This window comes from Quercus suber, unplaced genomic scaffold (assembly GCF_002906115.3).
Source record: "Quercus suber isolate HL8 unplaced genomic scaffold, Cork oak 2.0 scaffold_602, whole genome shotgun sequence".
In the NCBI taxonomy this organism is placed as follows: domain Eukaryota; kingdom Viridiplantae; phylum Streptophyta; class Magnoliopsida; order Fagales; family Fagaceae; genus Quercus; species Quercus suber.
Genome location: NW_027070046.1, coordinates 389,908 through 402,234, shown reverse-complemented (window position 1 = coordinate 402,234; position 12,327 = coordinate 389,908). Strand labels below are relative to the sequence as shown.

Below are 12,327 nucleotides of genomic sequence, written 5' to 3'. Positions count from 1 at the left end.
AAAAAAAATGTTTTAATCATGGTTTACAACTGAATTCGTCTCATTTGACTTGAATATGCATGAAAAATCACTGAACACAAATTGAATGATGATAATTTAAAAAATACATTCATCTCTCTGCCTAGATGTTAGGGGCTTTCAAAGCCAAATATTCTAAAAACGCCTGCAACAAGAAACAAAAAATATATAAAGTTAACAAAAAGCACCTGAACATCAGCCTGATATAACAAGAAACTGCAATTACCTTCATCAGCCTGATATTTGTTCTTGTCATCCCCAGCATACGCGAGTAAATTGTACCTAGGATTCCATTCCACACTGTTCATAGCGGCCCGACATGGTATCTGATGCACTGTTCGTCCAGTATGAACATTTGACTGTGCCAGAGGGAGGCAAAATTATTAATCCTTTTGTATGTCCCACTTTAGGTGAAAAGTTGGATACGTAGAATCCAAATATGACCCACTTAAGAAATTATTATTATAGATGACCAAGCTGTCTTTTCAGCTAAAAAGTTAAGTGGGATAGTCTGTGTTGCAAATTAGTAAAGCCTATGTATCAGCCAGATGGAAGGAGAAGCTTTTTAGCCATGCTAAGCTTGCTAGACAATTCTTCTTTCATTGCAAAGGGAAAAGACACTTCTTAGAAAAAGAAAAGCTGGAAAAGTCACTCGAATACTTACTATATCAATAAACAAGTCTTCACTAGCAGAAGCAATATAATCTCCAGTGTAATTAAAGCTTATTGTGCGGACAGGCCATCTGAGAAAAGTAGGAAAAGGTCAATCCCATGCCTACAGATGTAATAACTGAGTTCAAAATGATGGATAAACCCATGGGAAAACTCACTCAAGTTTTGTAAATGTTCGCACACAGAGCATCTCCGATATCTCCCACAGGCTTACTAAGGAATCAGCACTTCCAACAGCAAAATATCTGTCACAGTTAGAAGAATAATTGGGAGTTAGAAGAAATAAATCATGTTCTTTGTGATATTTTTATAGGTATATATGAAGGAAAAAAAAAAAAAAAAGAAGAAGCAAATGTTACAAAAGGATTAGAAGGACAGTTGTAGTATACCAGCCATATACTCAACTATCAACTCATTATCACTCACATATGGAACGAATCCAAAAAGTCTACAATGCAGGAAGGAAAAGGAAATAACTAAGTATACAGAGGAGTTTAATAAGTGGACATGATTGGGTATCCACATATATAGATAGTAAACAGCTATTTTAACAAGTGAAACTCCCAAAAAATATATATATAAGTGAGCTTTGATGCACACCTTCCCATCGGATCAATTGCTATACAATAGCAACCAGCTGTATGAGCCACAAGGGTGTCAAGTGGTCGCAGAGATGGGTATGCTAGTACTTCAACAGTACCTGAACAGAAGAATATATAATCAACAATTATTTAGACATTTTGCAGCAGCTTGAGAAGCAAGAGATGGCCGGGGCTTTCTGAGATTTCCATTAATGGGTGGTGTTGGATTGCAGATAAGAGTTGCTTTTGTTGGTGCTCTTCATCTACTGGGATTTCTACGATGTGGGTATCTTTGATTTGGGCCATTGATGATAGCTGAAAAGCCAAAAAGATTCAATGCAAAAATGGAAACACAAACAACAATATAGAATGAAAAATGCAGAAAATGAAATGCTATATTATATAATAGGAAAAACAGAAAACAGAAGCAAATAGAACGCGTTGGCTAAGAAATGAGAGAGAGAGCGAGCTTTGAGAATTTTCAGATAGAGCGAAGTTTGATTATGATTTAGTGTGGGTTGGTCTTTGTTCTATTTAAATTGTTGCTGAACGCCTGGGATTCCCAACGGATATATTTTTTCTGTTCGCAACGGTCAGATCATTAGTTAGTATTATTTTTTTATCTTTCTAATTTCAACGGTTACGTTTCTCTCTCTCTCTCACGGGGTGGGCCTATATGTTTTGGATCGAACTGATGATTGGCCCATTTTTCATGTACTGACCCAGGCAGCCCAGTCACCTAATTTCTCTCTCTCTCTCTCTAATCGGGGACTGGGGAGGGAGGAATTGAATGCTGGGGGCGTTTCCGTAGAAAACACTGCAAGACCATTGGCAATTTAATCATATTTTGAATCGAATTGATAAAGTATAGTTGAACTACAAAACTTTTAAGTAATCATGAACCTAATAATTTTGACAATGTAATCATTAGTGTACCATGAACGTAATCATTTTGGATATCTTTCGGCCTACTTTCATTTTCAATAATAGAGTTATGAATATTGAATACCAATTGTTAAGATAAATGTAGGGTCTTGGGTTTGAGCACTATGAGTAATGGATAAGTGAACTCAAGCTCAACAAGCCCACTACAATAAATTTATAAAGAGTGAGTAGAGGAATTGGGCTTTAATGAGTGTAACAAGGAATGAAGATGATTTAAAGGAAGAATAGGTAAAGCGAATATGGATTTAGGCAAGTGATTCAGTCCTCGGCACTAGTCCGAGGAGATTTTGATTATTATTTCTTGAGTGACAGTGACAATGGTTATAAAATTAGCTCAGATCGCTACAGTGTTTTCTCTAGTAAAAATTCTGATCCTTTTTTTCAGAGCTCCTTCTTCCTTATATACTATTTTCCTCATTCATCTCCACCATACACGTGCATGTCAGATCTGCTGTTGTTGATCTTTGTCACATTAGCCTTCCTCCCAAAGCTCTTAGGTAGAAGTTGTAAGTCTGAAAAGCCATTGCTCAAGTATCATTTCCATATTTAATGCGGCCAGAGTGTTAGTTGTGGAATATTTAATGTGGAGGCTACAACTTTTCCTGGAATTGCTCTACCGCCATGCTCCAGTGTGCTTGCTTGCTGTACTTATCTTTTTCCCTAGGGTACTTTGGAAGATTATTTTTGTCGGTAAGTCTCTTTACATCAACCTCGGCCTTGTTTAGCCGAGAACAGAACTGTCTTTGGCACGGTTTCCTGGGCTACTATGATCACCATTGTCTTCTTCATATGCGACTACGGGTCTCGTCATGAGATTCAGGCACAGTACAGAAGGTGGATGCATATTATTGAGCTTTATGACCCTACAATAAAATATATGGTCTTCAATTCTTACAAAAGTCTCCTTTATGAATTGATTTTATGTGGAAATTACTCTAATTTTCCTCTTTGACCTTTATTATATATATTTTTTGTTTCTTTCCGTTGATATATACTTTCATTCCTTAAATTTGGTTCAAGTTTGATTTTGGTTCCTAGAATGTTAAGAAAAATTTCAAACTTGTCCTATCCATATGTTGTTATGGTACATTAAACAATTTTCCGTTTGTTTGCTTTGATAACAGGGAAATATGATACATAAACAACAAGTGTTACATTGCCATAGATGCCGTTTTAGTACATAAACGATTACCCCAAACCCAGTAAGGACATATAATAAAAGTGAGGACAGCTCCATAAAGGGAGTGTCCAAAATAACAAAATCTTGTTAAAGGTGGATTACTATTTTCGCAAGTATATTGACACATGCATTGTCTTTCCTAAAGCAATGGTTTAGCTTCCACTTGAGAATTTGGTTCATTAAGTTCTTGCAATCATCAACCATTGGTGCATAGTCAGCAAGTGAGACATCATTACTGTGTAGTAATCCAACAACAGAGTTAGCATCTAATTCGATTCCAACAGCCTGGATTTGGAGATGTGTATACAAAGTTCATCTTCCAAACTATTAGACTCTAATTAGACCAACCTATAGCTCTAGTGAATCTTTTAACCCATCTTCCTTGGTGGTTCCTAATAAGGCCACTCCCACATGCAAGTCCAGGACATCCTATACCAGAACCATCAATATTTAATTTATACCAATCTAAAGAAGTCACTTTTTAGGCTGAGTCCTGCACCAACCTAGAAGTTTTTTTTTTTTTTTTTTTTTTTTTTTTTCGCTGGAGCTTTTCATCTTCTTCCCACACTGGGGCTCTTTAGACAAATCAAAGCTAGCCCCTTTCATCCTCAGTTCCTGGATACACCTCGCAAGCGCTCGGTTATCATTCCTCTCCCTTTGCAACTGCTTCCACACCTTCCAGAACCTGAAAAGCTTCACCTGAACCAATAACACAACAACTGACGAGGTGGACAGCAATAAAAGAGCCGGTATCCACCATCTCTTACAAGTATCATGTGTATGCAGGTCCTGATCTTGGGACTTAATGGAAGAGGTAAACAATATAGTCAAGAAAAGTCCATGAAAGATAAAAAGGAAACAGCAAAGTTGGAAAACTTCTCTCTTGAGAGAGTCTATTCTAGTTTCTTTGAGAGCAATGCGCCGGCCATAAAGATCCTCTTCTCTTTGCCAGAGCTTGAGAAGCAAGAGATGGCCGGGGCTTTCTGAGATTTCCATTAATGGGTGGTGTTGGATTGCAGATAAGAGTTGCTTTTGTTGGTGCTCTTCATCTACTGGGATTTCTACGATGTGGGTATCTTTGATTTGGGCCATTGATGATAGCTGAAAAGCCAAAAAGATTCAATGCAAAAATGGAAACACAAACAACAATATAGAATGAAAAATGCAGAAAATGAAATGCTATATTATATAATAGGAAAAACAGAAAACAGAAGCAAATAGAACGCGTTGGCTAAGAAATGAGAGAGAGAGCGAGCTTTGAGAATTTTCAGATAGAGCGAAGTTTGATTATGATTTAGTGTGGGTTGGTCTTTGTTCTATTTAAATTGTTGCTGAACGCCTGGGATTCCTAACGGATATATTTTTTCTGTTCGCAACGGTCAGATCATTAGTTAGTATTATTTTTTATCTTTCTAATTTCAACGGTTACGTTTCTCTCTCTCTCTCACGGGGTGGGCCTATATGTTTTGGATCGAACTGATGATTGGCCCATTTTTCATGTACTGACCCAGGCAGCCCAGTCACCTAATTTCTCTCTCTCTCTCTCTCTAATCGGGGACTGGGGAGGGAGGAATTGAATGCTGGGGGCGTTTCCGTAGAAAACACTGCAAGACCACTGGCAATTTAATCATATTTTGAATCGAATTGATAAAGTATAGTTGATCTACAAAACTTTTAAGTAATCATGAACCTAATAATTTTGACAATGTAATCATTAATGTACCATGAACGTAATCATTTTGGATATCTTTCGGCCTACTTTCATTTTCAATAATAGAGTTATGAATATTGAATACCAACTGTTAAGATAAATGTAGGGTCCTGAGTTTGAGCACTATGAGTAATGGATAAGTGAACTCAACCCAACAGGCCCACTACAATAAATTTGTAAAGAGTGAGTAGAGGAATTGGGCTTTAATGAGTGTAACAGGGGATGAAGATGATTTAATGGAAGAATAGGTAAAGCGAATATGGACTTAGGCAAGTGATTCAGTCCTCGGCACTAGTCCGAGGAGCTTTTGCTTATTATTTCTTGAGTGACAGTGACAATGGTTATAAATTTAGCTCAGATCTCTACAGTGTTTTCTCTAGTAAAAATTCCAATCCTTTTTCTCAGAGCTCCTTCTTCCTTATATACTACTTTCCTCCTTCATCTCCATCATACACGTGCATGTCAGATTTGCTGTTGTTGATCTTTGTCACATTAGCCTTCCTCCCAAAGCTCTTAGGTAGAAGCTGTGAGTCTGAAAAGCCACTGCTCAGGTATCATTTCCATATTAAATGCGGCCAGAGTGTTAGTTGTGGAACATTTAATGTGGAGGTTGCAGCTTTTCCTGGAATTGCTCTACCGCCATGCTCCAGTGTGCTTGCTTGCTGTACTTATCTTTTTCCCTAGGGTACTTTGGAAGATTATTTTTGTCGGTAAGTCTTTTTACATCAACCTCAGCCTTGTCTAGCCGAGGACAGAACTGTCTTCGGCACGGTTTCCTGGGCTGCTATGATCATCATTGTCTTCTTCATATGTGACTACGGGTCTCGTCATGGGATTCAGGCCCAATACAGAATGTGGATGCATATCATTGGGCTTTATGACCCTACAATAAAATATATGGTCTTCAATACTTACAAAAGTCTCCTTTATGAATTGATTTTATGTGGAAATTACTCTAATTTTCCTCTTTGACCTTTATTATATATATTTTTTGTTTCTTTCCGTTGATATATACTTTCATTCCTTAAATTTGGTTCAAGTTTGATTTTGGTTCCTAGAATGTTAAGAAAATTTCAAACGTGTCCTATCCATATGTTGTTATTGTACATTAAACAATTTTCCGTTTGTTTGCTTTGATAACAGGGAAATATGATACATAAACAAGAAGTGTTACATTGCCATAGATGCCGTTTTAGTACATAAACGATACCCAGTAAGGACATATAATAAAAGTGAGGACAGCTCCATAAAAGGAGTGTCCAAAATAACAAAATCTTGTTAAAGGTGGATTACTATTTTCGCAAGTATATTGACACATGCATTGTCTTTCCTAAAGCAATGGTTTAGCTTCCACTTGAGAATTTGGTTCCTTAAGTTCTTGCAATCATCAACCACTGGTGCATGGTCAGCAAGTGAGACATCATTACTGTGTAGTAATCCAACAACAGAGTTAGCATCTAATTCGATTTCAACTGCCTGGATTTGGAGATGTGCATACAAAGTTCATCTTCCAAACTATTAGACTCTAATTAGACCAACCTATAGCTCTAGTGAATCTTTTAACCCATCTTCCTTGGTGGTCCCTAATAAGGTCACCCCCACATGCAAGTCCAGGACATCCTATACCAGAACCATCAATATTTAATTTATACCAATCTAAAAAAGTCTCTTTTTAGGCCCAATGAGTCCTGTACCAACCTAGAAGTTTTTTTTTTTTTTTTTTTTTTTAGATATTCTTAATTTATTACATAGCATAGAAGTGTTTTGATTGATTACCTTCTCCGCGTGGAATTGGAAAATCTTTCTTTTTCAATTGGGGCATTATTTTCTTCCAATTGCAATTTGCAATTTGCAATGTCATGTCATTGTGGGGTTGTAAATATCTGCTGCAAATATTCTTTCTTGTTGGCAAAGTTCAAATCGCACTAGCATGGCTTTCACATTCATGATTTTTTTTTCTTGCTTTTGGCCTTCACTACTTGCAGGAAAAGTAGCTCTTTTGGTTACACTCACTCACTTCAATTGTGACCAAAAATTAAAGAAAAGGACTTCAATCTCGTCACATCATTTCTTAATAATTCCAGTGATAAAAATGGGCAAGTCTATGTTCATAACTTTTTTTTTTTCACAATTTATTGAAATTATAAATTGTGATCAGAAGATTAAAAAAGTAATAATAATGGTGGATTCATATTCCCACTAATTGCAATTTGGCACATTAAAAAATTGTTAAAAGATTGTAAAATTTCTTTGTATTTCTAACATTATTCATGTTAGGTTCTAAAGATTTAGGAATTTATGTATTTAGAACTCTAATTTGTATTGTTGGCAAACCATGATCAAAACAGGTTGTTTAGTCTTGTTTAGGCTTGCTCAAAGTATGTTTATTTGTAAAACTGGAATCGAGTGAGTGCAGATTTATTGGACTAAATCTGTAAGGCTCGATCGATCGAAAATTAGACTCGATCGATCGAACCACGTACAGATTTATTTTTCTGCAGAGTTCCAGTTCAGCCTAAACTCTATTTAAACGTCTTGGAGTTCAAGTAAAACACTTCTATATATAAGGAAAACCCTAGAACGTTTTTGGGACTTCTGAGAGAGAGATTAGAGTGCCTCTTGTGCCTCTTTTTATTTTTAGGGTTTCGTACCCAAACCTCTCTAAGTCTTTGTTGCTTATATTTGCTGTTTATGTGAATCTCTTGTGAGATCCTTGAGGAGCTTTCCTTCACATAAACTTAGGGTTTTTAAGGTAGAGATTATTTCAACATCTTGATGATCAACAAGGTTGTTGCCATTGAAGATTAAAAGAAAAGCAAGCGGGGAGCTTGTAGCTGATTGAGGAATTCAAGAAAGAAGTAGTCCGTGGATTCGGAGCCTGCGCGTGGTCGTGTCAGGAAGTTCTACTGGTGGGTAGCATTAGGAAGTCGAGCGGGGAGCTTGTAGTCCTTTTGTATGAACTTCAATTCTTTCATAGTGAATTCAGGTTAGCCTTGAGGATCGGTGGGTCAAATCCTCTCTAGGTTTTTACCGTGTGGTTTTCTGGGTGATCATATCTTGTGTTATTTATTTTCCGCTGCTTTATATCTTGATATGATTGTTTAGATTGTTTTAACCTAGAATTGCTTAATTTGACTAAGTAACAACTTGGCTAATTAATCTAGGCTACGCAATCTGTGTGTTTAAGGGGTCTAAATTTCCAACAATTCATATAAAAATCTTAATAAGATTTTCATAATCAGATGAGATGACATGCTAAGATTATAAATTGCATGATTACTACACCAATTACTATTTATTTTTCATCTTAACAAGTAAAATAATTTGTCTTTAACATAACTCTTTTTTTTAGGTGAACATAACTCAATCTTAAAATTTTATTACTCTATAGAAAAAAAAGGTTAAAACTACTACTAATTTTTCTATAAAGTATTAAAATTTGATATAACAATATATACAATTGATATCACATTAATAACATAATAATCAATTTAATGTTTTGTGTTTGAAAGCTTATTCATGGATCGTTGCAAGAGTTATGTTTTGTGTTTTGATTTCATTTATGTGTGGAAAATTTTACCTTTTACTTTTGAGAAAGTCTAGAGACAACATATTTGACACCTACTAATGTGATAAATTGTTAATAATAAATAAAATAATGATATTAATGGTGAGTTCAAAGAAGAACCAAAACTTGTTAATTTAACTAGTATAAAAAAAGTTGTTAGATTTATAAAAAGAAAAAAAAAAATTACATAGCATTTCTTTTTACTTTTTAGTGGCAGTATTCTTCTATGTCAATTTGCATGTCATTTCATTGTGGGGTTGTTCTACGTGGCAAATATACTTTGTTGTTGGACAAGCTTAAATCACAAAATATGTGACACCCGCTGATGCTGACGTGAAAAATTGTTATTGATAATTTCCTGTTCGGCCTTGACTTTCATGGCCCAGTTTTTGTTTCTGAAAGCTATTGAAAGCAGCTTTTTTTATTTTTATTTTTTATACTAAGCTATTGAAAACTTATTTGTATATTTTGTTGAAAATTGATAAAAGTATAATTGGACTAAAAAAGAGACAAGAATCTTATGGATATTCTCACTTTCACACTTTTGTGAGTTTTCAATTTATGATGAAAGTAAGATTACTTTCACAACATGAGTTTACTATTAACACTTAACTTATCATGGAACAATCACAACTTGATATATTACAGCAAATATAGCAATAATTCTACTGACACACCCAAACTTATAATATGTTGATGTGTTTGATTGTGAGTGATAAATACTTTTTATCCAAACTTGTTTAAATGGATTCATAATTTTTTGTTGAAGATTCACAATCGATCATATCAGCTTGTTGTAAAATTGCGTGCGAAATTATAGCAATAATTCTACTGACCCACCCAAACTCATAACATGTTGATGTGTTTGATTGTGAGTGATGAATACTTTTTATCCAAACTTGTTTAAATGGATCCATAATTTTTTGTTGAATATTCACAATCGATCATATCAGCATGTTGTAAAATTGCATGCGAAATTATGTGTTTGTAGTTAGGGCTGACTCAGCACATTTAGAGGCTTAAGATGATAACTTTGAATGAGCCTTTTTATATTTAAATAATATTTTAGTTTATGTTTTGTATTACATTTTTTATTTATTTAAAATCATTACTTTTTAATATAGCTAAATCACTTGTTGCTGGTTATTGGGTTAAATTTATATTAATCCATAATTTTTTAGGGAAAATGCTAAAGCTACTATAATTTTTTTTACAAACTAACTTATATATATATAAATAAAAAAAACTAACAAAATGATGTGAAAATATATGTGATTAATTGCACTTTAAGGAAGTAACAAATTAGTATGTGAATAAGTGATGATAAAGATACTATAAATTTTACAACTTGCGACTTACAAAGATGTGTCACCAAACACATAAAAGTAATTCAAACATACATATATTAGGTTGTTGAAGACACCAATAATATTTACTGCCATGTTAATTTGTAAAGGCTATATTGTAAAGTTTATAGTGTTTCTAAAATTTTTTTCTTTGAATTATTTATTGTGATTAGTGATATATCTATTTATAAAATTTATGTAATAAAATTTGTATTATATCTAACATTACTCAAATTTCTTGGCATTCTTTTTTTTCTGAAAGCTATTGAAAGCAGCTTTTTTTTTTTTTTTTTTTTTTAAGCTATTAAAAACTTATTTGTATATTTTGTTAAAAATTGATAAAAGTATAGTTGGACTAAAAACGAGACAAGAATCTTATGGATATTCTCACTTTCACACTTTTGTGAGTTTTCAATTTATGATGAAAGTAAGATTACTTTCACAACGTGAGTTTACTATTAACACTAAACTTATCATGGAACAATCACAACTTGATATATTACAGCAAATATAATAATAATTCTTCTGACACACTCAAACTCATAATATGCTGATGTGTTTGATTGTGAGTGATAAATACTTTTTATCCAAACTTGTTTAAATGGATTCACAATTTTTTGTTGAAGATTTACAATCGATCATATCAGCATGTTGTAAAATTGCGTGCAAAATTATGTGTTTATAATTAGGGCTGACTCAGCACATTTAGAGGTTTAAGATGATAACTTTGAATGAGCCTTTTTATATTTAAATAATATTTTGTATTACATTTTTTATTTATTTAAAATCATTACTTTTTAATATAGCTAAATCACTTGTTGCTGGTTATTGGGTTAAATTTATATTAATCCATAATTTTTTAGGGAAAATGCTAAAGCTACTATAATTTTTTTTACAAACTAACTTATATATATATATATAAAACTAACAAAATGATGTGAAAATATATGTGATTAATTGCACTTTAAGGAAGTAACAAATTAGTATGTGAATAAGTGATGATAAAGATACTATAAATTTTACAACTTGCGACTTACAAAGATGTGTCACCAAACTCATAAAAGTAATTCAAACATACATATATTAGGTTGTTGAAGACACCAATAATATTTACTGCCATGTTAATTTGTAAAGGTTATATTGTAAAGTTTATAGTGTTTCTAAAATTTTTCTCTTTGAATTATTTATTGTGATTAGTGATATATCTATTTATAAAATTTATGTAGTAAAATTTGTATTATATCTAACATTACTCAAATTTCTTGGCATTCTTTATAAATGAAAGAAAATAAGTATAACTAAATTTTTTTGGGTAAATTTCATTAACATGCTTTGAGATTTGAATTAATGCCAACTAGATCCAAAACTTTTCAAATTGATTAATTTGATCCCTAAAATCAATTTAGTCTCCAAAATAGTTGAAAAAGATGACTAACTAGCCTAACATTGTTTATGGATTAAATTGATTTTAAGAATTAAATTAGTTAGTTTTGAAAAAAAATACTGAACTTAATTGCATTAACTAACTTCATTATATATATATTTTTTATTGAAAAAAAATACTTACTGTCCCCCATTTGGGGGCCTTTCCCTTGTAGGTGCCCTAGGCTACGGCCTAGCCCTATGCCCGGCCCTGCTTGCTTTATTGTTGAAGCAAAAAAACCTAAAAGATAAAAGCTAACAGAAACTCACACGGGGCTCACATCTTGTTGGAAAAGTAACTTTTGATTACACTCACTTTATAGTATGTGGCCAAAAAAAGTAGAAAAAAGTCGCATTTTTTCACTGGTCTCTATTAACTCAGACTCAATCAAGTACAACGAGATGTGTACAACTTTTTTTTTTTTTTACTCACACACACTATCAATTACACTCCACACTGTCCACTCACGTGTTATTTTATGATATGTCAAAAAAAAAACAAATATGAAAAGATTGTGAAATTTCTTGTCAATCTGTGTTATTGCTTTTGCAAATTTATTACAACTATTAGAATGTCATGTTATGCTTGCTACATAATTAACAGATAACTTTATATAAAATTGACGTTACACAATCAACAAATTTTTTTTGGTACTATTCACAATCTGCAACTTAATATCTTAATAAATAAATCAAAAAATTATGTCTCTAACATAGTTCAGACTCAATATTTTATGAAAAATTAAAAAATATAATAAATAAATGATTTATGTTAACGGGTGTTCTTTTATTTTATGATAAATTTAAAACTAATTTCATGTTTGATGTAGTAAAAAAGTGTAGTAAAATTTGTTAAAAAGCAAACAAAATATAGGAAGCAAATT

The 12,327-nt window shown here is 33.0% G+C and overlaps 2 protein-coding genes across 2 annotated transcripts; both read right to left on the bottom strand.

Moving 5' to 3' along the window:
• On the bottom strand, positions 1–1,403 carry LOC136063972 (THO complex subunit 3-like; the record flags this gene model as incomplete). Its single annotated transcript, XM_065765039.1, has 5 exons — positions 1–163; positions 245–377; positions 683–761; positions 849–935; positions 1,291–1,403. Coding segments are annotated over 5 exons (447 nt in total), but the record flags the coding sequence as incomplete, so codon positions are not given.
• Positions 1,404–3,935: 2,532 nt separating this feature from the next.
• On the bottom strand, positions 3,936–4,686 carry LOC112003820 (uncharacterized; the record flags this gene model as incomplete). The annotated part of the gene is given in 1 exon segment (XM_065765040.1): positions 3,936–4,686. A coding segment is annotated over 1 exon segment (553 nt), but the record flags the coding sequence as incomplete, so codon positions are not given.
• Positions 4,687–12,327: the final 7,641 nt, after the last annotated feature.